The sequence below is a fragment of the Anas platyrhynchos genome, chromosome 1, assembly GCF_047663525.1.
Source record: "Anas platyrhynchos isolate ZD024472 breed Pekin duck chromosome 1, IASCAAS_PekinDuck_T2T, whole genome shotgun sequence".
Lineage (NCBI taxonomy): Eukaryota > Metazoa > Chordata > Aves > Anseriformes > Anatidae > Anas > Anas platyrhynchos.
Window position 1 is genome coordinate 3,160,919 of NC_092587.1, and position 19,682 is coordinate 3,180,600.

At 46.1% G+C, this 19,682-nt stretch overlaps 1 protein-coding gene across 2 annotated transcripts in view; it reads left to right on the forward strand.

The window, feature by feature from the left end:
• The window catches only part of PLXNA4 (plexin A4), a 406,242-nt gene extending 391,714 nt beyond the window's left edge, over positions 1–14,528 (forward strand). For both annotated transcript variants that reach the window (XM_038186736.2, XM_072041406.1), the window contains exons 31-32: positions 6,812–6,962; positions 7,430–14,528. In XM_038186736.2, coding sequence (XP_038042664.1) covers positions 6,812–6,962; positions 7,430–7,525 — 247 coding nt within the window. In that variant the 3' untranslated portion in view covers positions 7,526–14,528. The remainder of the gene's footprint in view (positions 1–6,811; positions 6,963–7,429) is intronic.
• Positions 14,529–19,682: the final 5,154 nt, after the last annotated feature.

Sequence of the window (19,682 nt, forward strand, 5' to 3'; positions counted from 1 at the left end):
CTGAAAAGATGACAAAGGGCTGTGGCTGACCTTTCATTTCTCTCCATGCTGCCAGGCTTATGATAACACTTGTTTGAACTTCATTAACACCGTTTAATTGCCTGCATCACAATCAATACCAAGCTTCTCTACCCGAAGTCTGGCATGGAGGCTGGAATGTGGGAGACTGAAAAGGGGCAGAGGACAAAAAGCAGAAGCCAAAGAGAGTTTCCATTGCACAGGTGTGCCCAAAATACCTGCAGTGCTGCAAGGAGAGGAGCTAGTGCTTTTTTCTCATCCCTGTGGGTACTCGGACATGCTTTGGCTGCTTAATGTGCCTTAAATTAGCCCCTTTAAGAAAAGCTAGAAGTCAGAGGAGACATTGCAAATATTATTAAGACTTTGAGAATCTTCCAGTCAAGAATGTTCAAAATAGGCTTGATAGGTTTGACAGGTTTCAGACTAAAGGACATTTAAAGTGACTTCATCCATCTGCAGTTTATTGTTAACCTGAGCACAAACACTACCTGCCCTCGCTACTGGCACCCAGAGCCTGGGTTTGCGATCTCTTCTCCTTCCTTTCCTTTAAGCAACCATGGTTTGCATGGTGTTAACCACTTGACGTCAAGGTCTTCAGCTTGTTAGAAAATTGTGAAAGCGTGTCTGGATGACACAAAATGTACAGTCTGTCTCCATTTGACATCTAAAACCTACATCTCTTGTCAGCCTGTGGTATCAGGACTCTGCAGTCAATAGATGGTGTCCTCCAATAGTGTTTGTGCTGTCTGTTGGCCATTTTACAGCTATTTTTAAAGACAAAATGTACTGGTTTAGTAGAATAAAGGTTATACATTGCGCACATTCCGAGTTAGTGAGGTCTTTAGCAGGTACATTGGGGTGACCTTTTAACTCCAAGGGCTTTAAAAGAGAGCATCAAATGGCAGGTGGAAATCCTGGCTGTACTTTCAAAAACAGTCTTCATCTCCTTTCCCTGACAGAAAGAGGGCTGAAGATACAGCATGCCAAGGGTCAAGGGGAGAGGGTGTTGTCAGTAGAGATAATAAAACACGGTGCTGGAAGAGGCCTCGAGAGGTCAACGTGCCCGGCTCCTGCCTCAGGGCTGGATCAGCTCTGTCTCAAGCCTTCCTGACAGATGTTTTCTTAAAGTCCTCCCACAACTGAGCCTCTGCTTTCCTCGGGCAATCCACTGCTGTGCTCCCCTCTCCTTCCCATCAGGATATTTTCCCTGATGGTCAGCCAGAAATCTTCCTGGCTTTAGTTAAAACCCATAGACTTCATTGTATCCTCAGAGGCATGGGGTACAGCTCATTCCCTGCCTCTCTGCAGCAGCTTTTGTTGTGCCTGAAGGCTGTTCACCTGTCTTCCCCTACTTTTTGTCTCGAAAATACCCCTGATATTTTCTTACTTGCAGTAACACGCTGCTCTCACACAGTGCAGTTTTCAGCAGCAAAGATGAAAACGCGCCTGTGCTCAGGGGATACAACCTCAGACCCTTGCAGCCTCGGCACTGAGATGATGGACAGTTTCTTCTCACAGAAAAACTACCTGTGCACCAATTCATTCTTCAGCCATTGACTCAGTGCAGCCCACCCATCCTCTGCCATTTATTCTGAGACAAAAAAAAAAACCTGCAGGAAAAGCCATGCACATGCAAAAGAAAATCCTTTTGCCTAGCTGTCATGCTGTTCGTGCCAAAGTCCAATTAGTGTCCAGCAGCTTGGCCTCGAACCTTTCTGTGAAATGGGATCGATCTGGAGTAACGCGGTCCTGTGGCTCCTGCAGCTGAATCAGCACAAACACGGAAGGTGCAGCTCAGACGCCTCCCAGCAAGCTCAAACTGCCTTGCCCTGCCAACAGAGGAACCGACAACGTGTCCTTGCACTGCTTCACTTCATCCCATGAAAGGGCTGGCCGCTAGGATGCTCCCAAGCTTCCCTTCAGCCCTTCCCTGCTGTAGCAGTCCCCTGGATCCCTTTCATACGTTTCTTCCTCCTTCAGTGGTCCGGATACAGCCGGCTATTGCATAACACTAATTATGTTATTGCTGTAATTGCGTCTGCCGTCTGCAGCACATGGATTCGTTACAAGCTTTTCATATGCTAAAAAGATTATTAATGAGCGCAGTCCCAACCCAGGACGGCACAACAACAGCCATGACAAAAAGATCTTTTGGAAGGCAATTAGCTCCATGCTAAGCCGCCTAAACCATGGCCCGTGCTGGAAAATTTCAGGCTGGAGAGGAAGCATTGGCAGCACAGCTTTTCTCTGCGCTTTTGATGAGTTAATGAGTTGCTGAGTGGCAGCAGGCACAGTTATTCTTGTGAAACAGCCCCACTAAGGAGCCTTGCGTGGCTGGTAATGAACACAAATATTCACCCTGCCCCTTGACTAAACAGAGGGCAAGATGTATTCCCAGGTCACTGCTGTATTGCTTCCTTAGGAAAACAAAACAAGGCAAAACAAAACAGGAACTTCCCAGGGAAAGCTGAGGATGTGTAAGGAACAAGAACTGAGGCTAAAAGGGATCAATACTATACACCAGTGTGGCCACAGTACTTGCCCATCTGTTGGTGGCAGGGGATGGCCTCAGGTTCTCCTGCTCCAGCCAAGATGAGGTGAGCTGCTGAGCTAGTGATACCTATAAAATAACATCCTATGATCTAGTAATCCTCGCACCATCCATTTGAGTTGCTGATGTGCTTCAGAGAAGGTTGATACAAATTCCCCCAGATTTCTCAAGGGTTTCATCGTTTCTGATGTCTGATGAACAAATTTCCCTGGCACATCAGAGGACAAGCAGCCTGTGATTCCCCTGTGATTCAGGAGAAGCTCTGGTATGTAAGGAAGGGTCTTTAGGTATGTGTCTGTGGTGGTTTCACAGCTGAGCTCCACCACGCCAGTCTTTCAATCCCCCTCCACAAAAGAACAGGGGGAGAAAATATGATGAAAAATGGTTCATAGCTTGAGAAAAGGACATGGAAATCACTCACCAGTTAGCATCACAGACAAAACAGACTCAGCATAGGGAGATTAATGTAATTTATTGCCTATCACTAGCAGACTAAACAGTGAGAAACTAAAAGCAAACTAAAAACACCTTCCTCCATCCACCCTCTTCCACCTCCTCCCCCCGAGGAGTGCAGGGGAATGGGGGCTGTGGTCAGTCCCTGATGCTTCGTCCCTGCTGCTCTTTCTTGGCCCCTCTCTGCCCTTGCTCCAAGTGGGGTCCCTCCCGAACTGATCCTTCAGGGGCTTCAAGAACTGCTCCCACACAGCTCCGTACCATGGGGTCCACCCCCCAGGAGCAAGCTGCTCCAGGATGGGTCCTGGCTCTGATCTGCCATGGGGCAGCTGCAGGACTCTGCTCACAGAGGCCACCTCTGCAGCGCCCCCCCACCAAATCCTTGCCACATAAACCCCATACAGTACCTAAGCCTCTCCTGGAAACATCTGGGTGAGGGTCCACCAAAGCTATCCAAAACGGGAGTACAGAAGGAGAAAATCTGCAGCACCAGGGCAGCAAGTGGTGCACCTTGACCAAGTAGTCATCATCTGCTTTGGTCTCAAGCCCTGTATCAGTGAGTGTAGTGACAGGACAAAAGGGTAACAGTTTTAAACTAAAAAAAAGGGTAGATTTAGATTAGATATAAGGAAGAAATTCTTCACTCTGAGGATGGTGAGGCCCTGGCCCAGGCTGCCCAGAGGAGCTGTGGCTGCCCCATCCGTGGCAGTGCCCTAGGCCAGGCTGGATGGGGCTGGGGGGCAGCCTAGGCTGGGGGTAGGTGCCCCTGCCCATGGTAGGGGGGTTGGACCTGGATGTTCTTCAAATTCCCTTCTCAATCTGGTGGCCATCAGCTTAGTTGTGCTCCCAGGAGCAGCATGGTTAAAGAGCATCTTCCGTCACATTTCAGCTTTAGTGTAAGTGAGCGCTGTCAGCCACAAGGGCGAAGGCACAAGCAAGCACGCAGGCAGCCTTGCAAATGCTGGCAGTGAAAATTCAAGGACCTCTGGGGTTTGGTGACAGCTTCACGGTGGTTTTGAAGGCGTTAGAGGTATGTAAATGGCAGAGAGGCCCTAAGTACCTCTGAGGATCCAGGCTCAAATAGAAGGTAAATAAAGACTCAGCAGGGATGTTGTCATCTCCCTGCCAGGATGCTTTAACATACACATTTATAATTTCTTGAGATAGCAGAATGATGGCTTCATTAGGAGCACTTCTGTATAAATAAGTCATTTGCCCATCGCAGAGTTCTGGTGGAAGATTATATGTCTTCTTCCTGTATTAGCAGCCAGGTTTGATTACTGGTACATGCTTTTTTGTTTGTTTGTTTTCCTTCATTTATTTATTTATTTTTCCCAAACACACTTCCACTGTATCTTGATTTAGAGTCTTAATGGGAACTGACTGCTCAGGTGTGTGATGTGGCAGACTCACGGACACTTTGGTATATATAGCAGTGGATGATGGCCTGTGAACCCAGCACGCCGAAATCACAGCTTGAGAGTTTGTCATGGCTGGAGAGATCAGGAGGACCTGAAACTCAGGTCATCGCATCCTGATCTTCCCTCCGGGGGAGCGCTGTGCATTGCTTTTTGTTGTTCAGATGGAAATTTCATGCTGCTCGGAGCATCTTTCTGCAGAGCTGGGAGGAGGACTGGGGAGCTTTGCAACCCTTGTGACTCACAGACCCAGGAGAGCACTGCTGCCAAGTGAAAGGGAGACAGGAGAAATCTGGAGAAGCAGACAATGGGTGCCTGTGTTTCACTTTTAAAAAGGTCCCATCCCCTCACCCACTCTCCCATCACCATTTGATGGAGCATTTCAGCTGGTTGTCAGAGCCAGGGTGACAAACAGAGCACGGTGCTGCTGCTTTCCTCCACCAGCCTTATTTATTTTTGTTGTGATGTAATCCCCTTCACTTTTCATTTCACCCAGCAGGAGGGTGCCTATGCAATATTCATAAGGAGCTGGGCTCTTCTCCATGGGCTCTTCTCAGGCACCATAAATCAATGCATTTCTCTGCATTGCAGGCTCTTTTTTTTGCCCACAAGTCTATGAAATGTGCTATTGCACATGGATGTAAATTGCTTTGGGTGCCAAGGCACACTTTATTTTTTTGTCTGTAGGACTCCTCGGTCCACAACAATGTGCTTTGCTCTTGAGGAACCTGAAACAGCATTCTCATGGGTGCTACCAGTCCCTGACACTTTATCTTGACAGAAATGCATGCAGAATACATCTGATTTTGTCCAGCTGGTGATGCAGAGAGCAATTTGACTTTTCTGGGACTGGCAAAGGCTGAGGAAGATCTATTCATCCTGCTCACCACCTCCTCCTGGAGGTGGTTCTGTAGGACAGGTTCTCATGGGGTTTCCAGATGGCTCCTTCCCTCCTAGACAACTGATCGGTTTTTCTAGGGTGTTTCGGGTTTAGGCAGTTTATCCAGCAAAATCAAGCTCAGACCACCCATCACTGGGCAATAGTTAGAGCATGGGAATTAGGCCAGGATTTGAGGCTTTTCCTGAGTCCAGAAGACAAGAGACCAACCCATTTCAATGAGGATGGGACTGTGGGGCACAAAACCAGCCTGAAGTGACGCTGGAGCCTTCCGATGTGAAGGAGTTTCCTCCCAGCCCTCTTGCACCGTGTTGTTTTTCACAGGAGACTTCCACAGCTGCCTACCCTGCTCAGTTGTAGAGAGTATTTTCCCACTCGTATGTCTGAAGGATCCTTATCATACAGCACTTCAGCATCCAATTTCTCTGCAGTGGAAGACAGCCTCCATCTCAGCAGGTGTCTCAGTGCTGTTTACAGGACACCTGTCAGCTCTTTTGGCTCCCCGTCCCCTCTGCCTCCTAATTATAAAATTGTGGATTGCTGCAGCTATGGGCTTTTTTTCTTTTCTTTTTTTTTTTTTTTTTTTTCCTTGTGCACAAAATGTCAAATTGCAGAAATTAAAAATGTAAATGATGGCGTCTAATTAACCAGTTGACAGCGGAGCACAGCTGCGAGTGACAGTGACTGATTACCTTCTGCAAACCTTGTCCTCCAAGACCTGCCTTACCCAGGGGACGAAGGACATCGAAAATAGCAACTTCCTTAAAGAGACATTGCTCTGCTGATGAAATCAGCCTGGGCAGTGGTCCTGGGGTCTCCATGTCCTGTGGATAAAGCCCCAGTCCTCCTGAACTCAAGGGAAGCAGATTTTTCCCCAGACAAAGTGGGGATGAAGATATTGAATGTTATTGATACAAACTATGATGAGGGGCTAGCTTAAAATTAGAGGCAAAAAGGATTTGTCAAGCAGCACAGGAGTTGCTGGGATAGACTGGATTGACTGGGGGAAGTGGATGATCTCAAAATGCATGCAGATGTAAATGTGTGGGGGGCACAAGCAAGCCTGAAAGGGTTTTGGTGTATGGGAGCAAAATCCAGAGCACTCAGAGGGCAGCAAGATCAGTGGTCCTTCTCCATGGGACTGGAGGCAGTGCCCTTGAATTCCTGAGAAGGGAATCTGGCACCAAAAGGTACTGCCTATTTCATTGATAGCACAGAAAAAGTTTACTGGATGCTCTTTGAGTTTTTACTCTCAGATAGGGTTTACTGCCTGCAACATGCATCTGTTATTTGGGAATAATGGTTCAGTCTAATTTGTATTTTGGCTGAGTTGTCTCCTTTGTTGTAAAAGAAGAGCATGACAGGGTATATCATTGAGCCTGAGAGTGCTAAGTGTGTCTTTTGTCCTTATGGGCTTAGTTTTTGACTTCCTCCTCTCTCCCCTTAAGAAATACCTGTAATTCTCTCTTCCAGGTACTATTCAGACATTGCCAAAATGCCAGCAATCAGTGACCAGGACATGAATGCATATTTGGCTGAGCAGTCTCGCATGCATATGAACGAGTTCAACACTATGAGTGCGCTCTCAGAGATATACTCCTACGTTGGCAAGTACAGCGAGGAGGTAAGAGCCTTGGAAGGGCGAGGAGAAGTTGTGTAGGTTGTGGAGAAGTTGTGTAGGCATATGTGCCCGGTGCCATTTATAATAGCAACACCCTAAAGCATCCAAGAATGGTCCAGCAAACATGACACAGGAGTTAAAGTGACCAACACGGGTGTTGAAGACCACGTGAGATGCCTTAGGACATCTGAAATATGGCAAGGAAATAAATAAATCTACCAAGTAACTGATGTTCTAGATGAGAAACCACTTGATCTGTTGCAATGTAGGGGTTTGCATTTAGTCACATCAAGCCCAAATTGCCTGTGTCTTTCCCTGCTGGCTGACTGACCTGTGATATAAGCTAAGTCTGGGGTCCACCTGTAGGGAAAACTGACCCCTATCTGCTGCTGTAGGATGCTGGACTTGATCTTTTTGGAAAATAAATTTAAAAATAGAGCCCCATCACTTCTTTCTCTCTCTTTTTCCAGATCCTCGGAGCCCTTGATCAAGACGACCAGGCTGGGAAACAGAAACTTGCCTACAAACTTGAACAAGTCATAACCCTCATGAGCATAGACAGCTGAGAACTGTCCTGCCAGGGACACCCTGGGAGGGATAAACCAAGTCGTGCCTCACTCAAGATCATCATCTTTACCAAGTGCAAGTTTAGATTGGCTGTAAGCAGAGTCACCTGAACAGCGCTCCTCTCTCTCTTTCTCTCTTTCTCTCTCTCATTTCTTTCTCTTTCGAAATCTGTGGACAAAGCGACAAATCCCCAGGGGTTAAAAGAAAAAGACTGCAGAGGAATCTCGGCTCTGGGGACATCGAGACATTCAGGTGGAGCTCTTGTTTTCACAGCTTCCCCTCTGCCTTTGCCCTAGAGAGAAAAAAAAAAATATTCCACAAAACGAAATAAAACAAAACAAAGCAAAACAAAACCCTCCCCCAACATCGCATCATTACTCTACAGATGGGAAACTGGGAGGTCACTCTGTCATGCTGCTTTAACTGCCCTCCTAAGGATATAACCTCTGGAGTGGACATGGAAAAGAACTCAGTATTACGAAAAGTCTCCCCGGGGGAAGGCAGCCTGCCTGCCGGGATCCTGGAGGGCAGGAGAAAATCAAGACCCTCTCCTTCAGAGCCATTGCAACTCTATCTCTTGATAGGAACCCCACTGGGAGAGGAACCCCAAAGCTCCCCGCAAAATGCCACAGCTCCGTCCACGGTGGGACCTCATGTTGTGGCTCTCATCTGCCTGGGCAAGGTGGTGTTGCTGCTCTCTCGGGGCAGGAGAAGGGTCAAGAAGGGAGGAGGAGACCGACACTCCCCCGCCCATGTGTTTCATATGGTTATTCTTATTTTTCAAAGAGACCTGTGTTCCCCTCCGTCTTTCCCATTGTGTCCTGTTGGTCGTAGCACTGCGGCAAAAAAAAAAAAAAAAAAAATGCTCTCTCTGCTCAGTGGCATCCCGTTGGTGGTGTTTCTGTTCCTTCTGGCAATGGACAGCACAGCATCTCCCTTGTCCCCACCTCAGCTTGGAAAGCAAGAGCCACAAGTCTCAGTTTGTTCCAGACAAGGAGCTTGGCCTCAAAAACCAGCCAGAGGGTGTTTTTTATTTTTATTTTTTTAATTATTTTTTTTAAGATGTTTGTTCTTTCCATTTTGTTTCCTCAACTGAAACAAAGCTGTTGTTTTCTTGTGGTGGAATATCAGAAGGATACTAAAGGGCTTGCCGTGAAGCACGGTGGTGCATAGGACTGATGGTAGAAGCTTCCTTCAACGCCACTCCTAAGAGGAAATGTCGTCACACACCTTGGAAGGAAATCTTGGAGGAAACCCAAATGAAACACTTCAAAATATTCTTCTATCTAGATGCTCCCAGTCAAACTGCATGTATTCTGGAGAACCCTGACCAATTGTAAGCTCATTTGCCTTTTGGTGCCAACTCCTGGCCTTTGCTCTGATCCTTTCCTGGAGCCAGCAAAGCCTTGCTGAAGGCATAGTTGCCGACTGGGAAGGATTTGCTCTCTTTTTGCACTTCCCATCCCTCCAGAGATCACTGTCACCACGGGACAAGGGTGGGCCATCACCCTTTTCTCTCCTCTGCTCACCTCCTCCAGAAGAACTACGCCTCAACCTGTTTCAAATAGGAATGAGCTCCTGCATCTCCTGGGCACTTGGCTGGTTATTGTTTTGTACAACTGCCAGCCTGTTTAACACTGTGGTTCAGCACAGTGGGAGAATCAGCCCTGCAGAGCCTCAGGGGAACTGGAGAACCTTGTGTCTGGTACACCACGGAGGTCTGTGTTCATCTCTCCAGGAGTAAATGGTGCTCACTAGCAAGTGGAGGAGTGGCCTCATGCCACGGAGAATTAACACTCATCCATCTTACACCATCCTCCGAGCCACAGCCTGGATTTTCTTTGCACCCGGAGGGCGGAAGGGGTAAAGACAGGGTGTGTAAATTGATTATGGAACGAGCCTGTTTGGTTTTATTCATGCCTCTTGCTAGCAAACCCGAACCTCTTCTGAGCAACGGCACGTGAGGGTGTGTAAAGGGGGCCGTGGTGCAAACAGCAGTCAGTTAGCAAGCGGGTTTTGTTCAGCCGAACAGATACACACACGTAAGCAAGTCTTTCTAAAACCATTTAAAGAACAGCGGTCCAAAATTCGGTGCGTGTGCGGGGAGAACATCACAAGAGTCACGTTGAAACAGCAAAACGTAGGGACACGTCTTGGTTTTAAAACCCCAGACATTTCTCTCTTGATTCTAATTATTATTATTTTGTGCGTGTGTGTGTGTGTATATGTGTGCGCGTGCGTGTTGTTTCCTTTTTGATTTTGCTTGCTTTCTGTTTGATCGCTGAGCTGACGGACTCATCATGCACCTTATGGACATCTCAGCATTTTTAAGAGGCCTGCGCAATGGGGATGATTTGGTTTGGTTGGCTCTGCCGTGGTTTTGTTGACCCATTTTGTAATGTTGGCGCATGTTCCAGATCCATTGATTATGGCTGTGAAAGTGGGGTGGAAGTCCCACCAGAGCCAGCGGTAAGGAAATTACAACAACAACACAAACACAATATTTTTTATAAGTACATAAAAAGAAAAAAAAAATTAAAAAAAGGAAGAAACCAAAGGTTTTGACAAACAAAGTGCCACAAGAGATAAATATGGACCCTATTGTCATGCCTTGTACTCGCAGCTGGATGGTAGGAGTCTGAGGACAAATAGCTGGCTTGGAGGGAAGTGGTTATGAGTGATGGGCTATACTGCCTGGACATGCGCACACGAAAGGAAGAAGAAGCTGTTAAAAAAAAAGAAAAAAAAAAGTATCAAAGTGAACTGGTGTAATCCTGCACTGTTACTGAAGTCAAAGGAACACCACAGGGGAAATCTGGGACTCACCCTGTTTCTTTTTGATGTTTTCAGGGCTGTGTTTTTGTTTTATTATTATTGTTGTTTTCCATTGTCACTGTTTTATTTCTTCTTGCTGGTACGGAGTTTTTCAGCTGTAAAATATATATATATATATTTCAAGGAAAACTTGAACACCTCAGAGACACTGAGAATGAAACACTTAGGGGAAATGGGAAGTGCCATGAGATTGGTGTCTTAACCCTTCCCAAGTCCCCATTTCTCTCCCCCATCCCCAGGATTTGAAAGAAAATGTATATTTTGATTCTCTTTCATCTCCTCTTCCTTTTTCTTTTCCTTCTTCATTATTATTTTTTAATTTGGTGCTTGAGCTGGTTTTGGTTTTCACTTGGAAAAATGTGCCAGAATTGTGATGTCAATGTGTGGGCTTCCTCCCCTGTCCCATTTGGTGTCCTTCCCCTTTCCATCCACTGTCCCAGCATCCCCCCCAGTCTATGAGAGGTCTTGGCATCTTTCTTCTCAGCCTCACCTGTTGAGCTAACTATTTTTATAAGTGCATGTACAATTAAAATATAATTAAAAACAATGACACAAACAGAAGAATGAGCCCTACTACGACGTGAATGAATTTTTTTCCTCTTATTTTGCCTTGTTTCCCCCAACTCCTCACTGTTCCACAGTTGACCAAAAGTGCTCTGTGAGTGACATTTCACTGTTTTTCAAATTACACTGAGAGGACAGGAGCCAAAGTCCCTTGTAGTCAACAGACAGGCTCCTAATATTCAGAACATACCAAATGATAGGCTGATCTTCGTGTGTTTTGTTTGTTTTGTTTTGTTTTGTTTTTTCTTGAACACTACAATCAACACAATGAATGCTGATGCTTGCAGCACCATCAGAAATAAGGAAATGGGATGTGTGAAGACTCCTTGTGGTTCTGCTGAAAGAGCTGAGATTATTTCTCCATTGTAGAGTTTGCTCTGGGATTGGAGGCTGGATTTGAGGAGCAAAGGTGAGCAGCCGTGCTGCAACATGCTCTTTATGAGTGTATTCAGCTATCAACGTCACACTGAGCTGAGGCATAACCCATCGTGCTATAACCCATCGTGTCACATATTTTTGCAGACTGAGCGTCCTGGTAAATGGAATTTTGGGAAAAGTTGTGTATCGTCTGGAAGAAGGTGTTAGAGATTGATAGCACTTGAACAAGAGAGCACAAGAGAACTAGGGAAGAGGAGAAACGTAGACTCACAAAGGCATGTTCCTTTCCTAACACACACCGGTCCTATTTTTCCACTCTTCACTCTGCCCCAAATATATTTGAAGGTTTGGTCATCATGGCATACGCCAGCCTTGTTCCATTGGGTCACAGGGCTTCAGCCAATTTTCTCCAGTGGCAGTTTGATTGCTTCACCACTGCAGTTGTCTTCATGCCACTTCAGCACTGGAGAACATAAATAATTCTTATAACTTAAAGAGGATTTACAAACAGAACTGGAGATAGTATTTGTTTTAATTGAGATATGATTACCGAAGTTTCCAGATCTTGTGCATTAGTCCACAGGGAACTGTCTGCATTAGAGGGAAAAAGACAAGTAAATCACGTTATTGTTATTATTACTTTTAATAACTCTGTCGAAAGCTGATAAAAAGAAAGTTAGGAATTTGGGTGCTACTCTCACTGCTGAGTCACCGAACACAAGGATCATACATCTGCTAAATTCTGGGACACCTATGATGTAACAACCCAAGAAAAAAAAATAGCAGCTAATATCAAGAGCAAAATTGTTTTAAAAATAAACCAAAATGCAAAATTCAGATCTGTATTTCCACAAGACATGAAGAGCTTTGAAAGGAGATACCATTTACCATTGCGTGGAAGACTCTTCCAAAGGAAGTCTGGAAACCTGAAAGGACTGAGTTCCAGGGCTCCTCTTAGTGGGGCATCCAGTTGGCTCCTCAGAGGACCCTCAAGTCCAAGGACCATCTCATACCAAAAAGACAAGCTTGGGCTACTGGAGATGACCAGAACTCCTCCCTCACATCACAGCATCGATAAAACAAGTCATGCTTCACCCTCCCCATCAGCCTGTAGAAGCTCATGAAGCAGATGTATCTGATAGCCTGCCAACATTTTTCACTGCTGTAAAAGGAATGATGGAAAGGTGGAAAACTGGTCCTGTTTCCCAAATTCCTGGGGTAGGATCTAGTGTGCAAGAGTGCTCCTCCATAGCAATCTGTCGTTTTCCAGGTGAGCAGTGGCCACTGCTGATAGGGGAAGATGCCATGACCAGATAAGCACTTAACTATAACCCCATCAGTCCCCAAAAGGTGGTTTTAGTCCTTTCTTCTCCTTGGTTCAGCACATAGCTGAAAGAACTGGTCAGAGGTCCCTCATGCTCATAAAAATGTGCGTGTTGTCCCCACCAGGTTTGTTTTCTTTTTCAGTGGCTCACCAGGAATTGCAGCCAGGAGCCCTATTTTATATATCTCCCACCCTTGAATGAGCAAATCAGTACAATAATCCAGCTCTTGAACCAGTGATGCTGTCTAAACTCTGCCCAGCCCCTGGTTACCTCCTCTCCTGGGATGAATAGGGAGCCCAGGAATGGAGTTCTTCCTGCAAGCTAGGGAGCTTTGATTATTTACACAGTAAATCGTGTTTCTGTGTTGGCAGAGGCCTCGTTCTGACAGCTGCTGGATAAAGATGTATTGGCATAACCTCAGCGATGCCAGGACAATTTGCTGTGTGTACATGATGAGTAGTAAAAGAACAGTCCTCCAGGGCAGATGGAGGTCTTGGACTGTCCTAGCTCTTGCCATCCACGTTTGGTGTGCTGTGGGGCAGGCAAGTGATAAATCCAGTCAACCTCAACATCACGGTGTGAACCTCAGCCTCCTGGTCATTCACCGCCCGAATTTTCTTGCTTTGTCCCCTTTTCAGGGTACCATTGGGTCCAGAGAGATCTGCAGTTTCTCCCTCACCTCTGCCACTGTGCAGAATCCCTTCCCCTCTGTGTTGTCCTGTGGGGGATAATCGATGTGCTGGTCGAGAAAAGAAAAAGAGAAGAAAACAGATTAACACTTGGAAAGAATAAAACCACCAAAAAAAAAAAAAAAAAAAAGAAAAATAGCGAGGATGTAAAGCTGCTTAGTCTAATCAACCTGTCACGTGTGTGATTTCTGTTGTCGTCGTCATTGTTTGTCCATTGGCTACTCTTTTTTTTGCTTGTTTGTTAATCTTCTGTTCTAAAAATGGAGAGTTTACCTCAAACGTTTCTTTCTGCTTGGAAACAGATCACCTCAAAGACACTAAGAGCAGTGTGCAGGGAAGCTCAGTGAAGTGAACCTGATTATGGAAAACAGGGGAAGAGGACGTTTAGGCTCTTCCAGCATCCCCTCCTCTTGCTGCTGTGGGCTGAATCTGAGGGCAGTATTTCTGAGCAGGAGAGGCTGCTGTTCACTTCCAGATCAACTGGAACGTAAGAACCAGCCGGGGAAATCAAGGCACATCCGAGCTTGAAGTCCTTTCTGAAGTATCTGAAAGAAACTTGGTGTTACTTTTAAAAATTTCCCTGCTTTTTCCCCATTCCCTGGAGAAAAAAAAAAAAAAAAAAAGAAAAAAAAAACACTTTCCAGCCCAGAGTGGGGTAAGGAAGCAGAGAGGTTAGGTGCTAGCTAAATGTTCCCAGCATCTTCCCCACGAAATCAAGAGACAACTGGATTATTTAATGCCACAAAGACAGGCCCTTCCTAGTGTCTGACCCTGTGTCTTGGACATACACATGAGCCCAGAAGTCTTATTCTGTTTTGCTAAAACTTCCACCTTAAGTACAAAATCATTGTAAAGACATATCCTTTCACTACAGTGTTACAAACAGCCTCAAAAAGATGTCAAGACAGCATTAGAAAGGAGGTTGGGATCCTTTTTTTTTTTTTTTAGGTTGTTGTTGTTGTTGGTTTGATTTTTTCTTTTGAATTGATCCTAGTTAAAGAAATAAATAAAATCTATACTATTTAAATTGGAATCCCGTTGTTACTTGGTAAAGGCAAAGCTTCTGTACCTTTGTTATAATTAATTGTATACCTGTGTATGTAAATATAAGGCATTCCTATTTTGCAGTCCAGAACAAGAAAAAAAAAGGAAAAAAAAATATTTGTAATATAGAATAAAGTTTATTAAAAAAAATAAAGAAATAAAAATGCCCTGGGCTCTGATTGCTGCTTCCTGTGGCTGAACGGAGCCAGAGAAAAGGAATTCAATCAAAGGGGAATTACTGGAGAGCAGGCGAGTGCCTAAAGCCAGTCCACATCCATGCCATCGGAGCCCAAGATCAGGCTGTCCCACCATCCACGATGCATTTCTGGAGCTTCCTTAGCACTCCAAGGACTCAGCTCCTGTTGGCGTTTTGGCTTTGGCTGAGGTGTGCCACCACTCCTCCTTCTTTCCCTTTTTCCTTCTTTCCCTTCCTCTCTTCCTTCCTTCCTTTGAACCTCCCTTATTTCCTCACTCCCTCTGTCCTTCCATCTCTCCTTTTCTTGCTCATATGAGAACTCATCATTGGATTGATTTTTTTTGTTTGTTTTCAAGGAAAAGCTTGAAACTTTTTGTTTTTTCAAAGGTTATTTCTTTCCATCTGCCTTTGGGGTGCCTTCAGGAGTTCATTCTGAAGGCAGATGACAAGCTGCTGAAGTCAGGGATGCCAGAAAAGGAATCAAATCCTGTGGCCTTAAAAAGAAAGTCCCTGATGAGAACCAGCCTCTACAGCAGAGTAGGAGGCATCACACCAGGTTTGAAACCTGCAAAGGATGTGGGCAGCCTTAGGTGGGCTTGCAAACACCCCAGCCCACGTCCTTCTTTTCTCCAGGATGTCATGCCAGGTCTGAGGCTGCTGCTGGGGTAAGCTCTGCTTCCAGCACTCATGGTTGGCCATGGAAATAGAGAGAAATCATGTTTCTTCAGGTGTTCTCTGTGTATTCTGGCTATTGGCAGAAGACACATCCCTCTCCAAGGACCAGATGCCCTCACAGGCAGACCTGCAGACCTCTCACCACCAGGCATGGTCTCAGAGGATCTGTTTGGAGCTAAAAAGGCTCCCCAGGCAGTGAGGATTGCAGCCTCCCTCCTTCCCCTGCCTCCTACCCCACTGTCCTCCCAGGAGGCAGGGAACAATGAGGAGCAGCTGATGGACACTCCAATTTCTAAGCAGCTCAGCTTAAACCAAGAAGTGTAAATCCATTTTCCCTTTCCCACAGCTACTCCCCAACCACTGTGATCCCCTTATCTCATGGTTATTGTCTTATGATGCCATCTTTTGAATGGCTTTTGCAAAGGGTAAATCTGTAATGAAGGAGGTTTGAGTCCCCGGGACTGAGGATGGGCTTGGCCAAGCATGGGCTGGGTTTGTGCTGCATTGACACGGGTCTGCAGAATTTAACATATCAGCATCATCTTGTACCCCAAGGGACAGGAGACGACCTGAGACACCTCCACTGAAGGCAAACCAGAGATAAAAGATTCGTAGGTGCTTTTCACCTGCTCTTTTCACCCTGCTCTTGAAGGAAAAGAGATGTACGCAAAGCCCTTTGGAGGTGCAAGGGGGGCGTGATGGTGGGGAAGCCCAGAACTGCCACCTGTCATAATTTAACACGTGTATGACAATAGCATCCCAAGAGCCATCTGTGTGTGTGGCATCAGCATCCTCACCAGCATCTTCTGCCTCTGTCTGCCCTTCTCCAGGGCATTTCCCACTGCTCCCCTTCTCCTGGACCCGTAACACTGCCCCGTGTTTCACTCAGCAGAGAGGGAAACAGTGTTATGGTTGCATACCTGGAGCTGGTGTGACTCCTGCCATGCTCCAGACTGCTAAGCCTGTGTCACCCACTGAGGAATGAGACAGCTGGCAGGTTTTAGGGGATTTGCAGGCCATGGTGCCATTATAATGCTGGGGGAAAGCAAACACCTTTTTGCTGAACTTGGGTCTACATGGCTCAGCTCAATGGAAAGCATAGAAAGGAAGCAATAAAACAGGCTTCCTATAAAGGCAGATGAAACTCTGATAGCTTTTGCAGTAGAATTCAGTGTGATGCCACTTAGGAAAAGTCTTGGTACCTGCAGATGAACAATACATAGCAATACATAGGATAATGAACTAACCATTTCTGGCCATGGAAATAAGGCATCTCTGCCAGCTGCTCCTTGGGATGCAACAGAGGAAGAGTCCTTGTTACCCAAAGGGACTCACATCAGCCTGCTAGCACGTCCCAGCAGCTGGTCAGTCGGTCAGGGAAGCAGGGTGAACTGCAGGAATTGATGATAGAAACTGTCACATGCAAAGTCAGATTTCAGCTGTTCTGAATTGCTAGCACACACTTGGAAAAAAAAAATAAAATAAAATGACATTTCAAAAGAAAAGAATTATAAAGGATTACTTTTTTTTTTTCAGGGTCTTTTTTAAATATAAACTAAAATATGTCACAAAGGCACAAGGGCTGCACTGAACATTTGCACGAGAGCAGTGTGAGGCTAAGCGCCTGCCAGGCGTTGTACAAACACAGCAAATCCCTGTAGAAATAGCAGCTTCCATGCCAGCGAGACAAGACAGGAAAAGGAAGAGGTGTGGAGGAAACTGAGGCATGAGGAGGTGAAATGAGTTGCCCACAGTCACGCTAGCAGCTCAGGGGCAGAGCTAGGGGCTCTGCAGTCTGTTTTTGCTAGGCAGGAGTCGGTCCAGCCACCAATTTTTGCAGTTGGACATCTCAGTGTATTGCATGCTTGCAAGAATCCAACCCAGATCTCAGGGCATGTGTGGTATCTACTGGGGCACAGCTTCTTCTTGCCTTCAGTGCCAATACCAGGAAACTGCACAGCACCGACTATTCCCACAAAAACACCCTTCCAAGCACCAAAAGAGGCTGCGATTACTTAGCACAGCCAAACAAGCAGATTCCAGGCTTGTGGTAACTCCCTGTTGTCAGCTGCAAGCTCAGAATGTTTGCTTTCAGAGGGATTACACGTGTGAGCCTGCTACTGCTTGGTGGAGAACTCACCTACTGATTCCCTGAAAAGATCTGAAATGTCCCTGGTCAGCTCCCAAATATCTAAGCTAGATATCCAAGGCCAAACAGGTTATGTGCAAAGCAGATATGGCAAATCATGCCATATTTCTCTTCACTAAGATCATTGTTTCTCTGTCCATGCTGGATTCTCCCACCCACAAGCTACAAAAAAATATTTCACGTTGTCTACAAAAAGTGAAGTTCATTTCCTGCATCTTAACTCATCCTTCCTTCAAGCTCCTCCACTGAGCAAATGGTCACCACTTCCCTCAGCTCTGCGACGTCCCCAGTGTAAATGACATCCCCCAGGTGCCCCCAAAAACCTGGCAGGGGAAAGGGCAGGGGAAAGCTGGGAGCTCGCCTGCAGCTCAGATTCCCAAAGCAATCCCAGATGTCAGCTGAGAAGGACCCCTTCCAGCAGCCTGGAGAGAATTCAATTTGCCTTTATTATTTCCCGACTCCCTCGCCCGCTTTCTGACACTTCGCAGGTTCAGCTGCCTGCATCGCATTAAACTCTTCCCCCCACCAGTCTCCTTGTTGGAGGGTTTTTTGGTCCAGCAGTGTACAACTCCAGCATCAGCTCACTCGTGCCCACTGCGTATCACTTGTACAAGGGAACTGAAAAACTCTGCAGGACTGTTCCTCACCCATGTTCAGCCTCAGGTTCATCATTTTTCCTAAGGCTCTGAGAGGGATGGGGACCATAAATCTGAGCTTCTTGTCCTGGAGAGACCTGCTGACTTCAGGATCAAGCTGTGCCAGCACACAGCATGGCAAAAAAAAAAAAAAAAAAAAAGAAAAAAGAAGTGTTTCTGGGATCAATGAGGTTCTATTCAGAGCCATCCTCAAGCAGGCTATATCTGCTGTCTGCAAAATCACCTCTCCTCATGCCTGGGAGTCATCTGAGTGACTGTAGGTGTCTTCCCATAAAGTCACCAGCAAAAAAAAAACCCTGCACGTCCTTCAGGATGTAATTTGCCTCATTGCAACTGGTTGGCCAAAACAGATTGGCGAATGACAAAGGAAAATGCTTGTTTCCTGTTGCTGTCCCTAGGGAGGATGGAGAGGAACGAGCCCAGCTGTGGATGGCCACATTGTGCCGTTCTGAAGCCAGGTGGGATGAATCCCACCAGGGGGTCTGCTTTGACCTCTCTTGCTGTAATTGTTTTAGGAAAGGGAATGTAAAATGCTGCTTTTGTAAATGCAGCAGAGCCCTGATCTCATCTGCGCTGTGCTTTGTGTTCCCACAGCCCAGCCAGCATTTGGGAGGAAAGCAGGAATCAGTTTGGTCTTTTGCCTTCAGCTAAGACGTTCAAAGAAAAAAAAATTGAAAGGAGAATAACTGTTTTATTTTTATTATTATTATTTGCTGCTTTATGTTTCCTGCCTTCTCATAAATTCTAATGGGAGGTGTACTCGCTGACCTTACAACTCCCAAATCCAAACATTATGCCAAGATATCTCCACAGGCCAGCTTTCTTTCAGTGCGCCATATGGGATGCAGCCCTTGTTCCTACAACACAGGCAAGCAGATCACCAGTTAGTCACAATTCATGACACACAAACATTTTATGGGCAGGAACATGACAAGCAGATAACACCACCAGGCATTATGTTTTTCCTGGCTACATCTGTGCTAGTAAATAAAAGAAGGCCAAGGTAGAGTATCAAGCACTGTGCTGAAATTGTCTGCAATGCTGAGCTGTCAGCGTGCTCCCCAGCACAATTTTGGGCAGTGCCAGGCAATGCCCAGACACATTTTTGGGAACAGCATGCATCAGGGATGCACCAGATCACGCACTTCTGCCCTGCGTGTTTTTAGACACAGTTGCTTCACTTGGACAAATACACAGAGGAAGATCACAGAAAGACATGTCGGAAAAGGGGTCTTCTGAGTCAGGAGATGTTTGTAATCAAATCTTGGAAAAGGAGCTGCTGAAAAGGTTCAGCCTGTTACGACTGTGACGCATACCTGCTCCGGGCTTGTGTGCTGGCATAGAATGAGCCCTAAGAAATGTTTGTTCTTGGCTGTGAAGCTGGATTTGAATTTAGAAATGTGGCCTTTTGAGAGCTGGAATGATGGCAGGGAGGAATTCATCAGCCAGAGAAAGTGATGTCCTCCCACGGCATCCCACCTTCGTCTTTCAGACCCTCCTGGCTGGTGCCTGGTTGATCCTACAGGTGCTGCAGTTTGTGTTTGAGGCAAGGCACAGTCAGGATCTGAGCTTCTAAGTCTTGGTATGGGGCAGGTCTGCAGGCATGGACATGAGTTTGATCTCATGTCTTGAGTTAGATCTCATG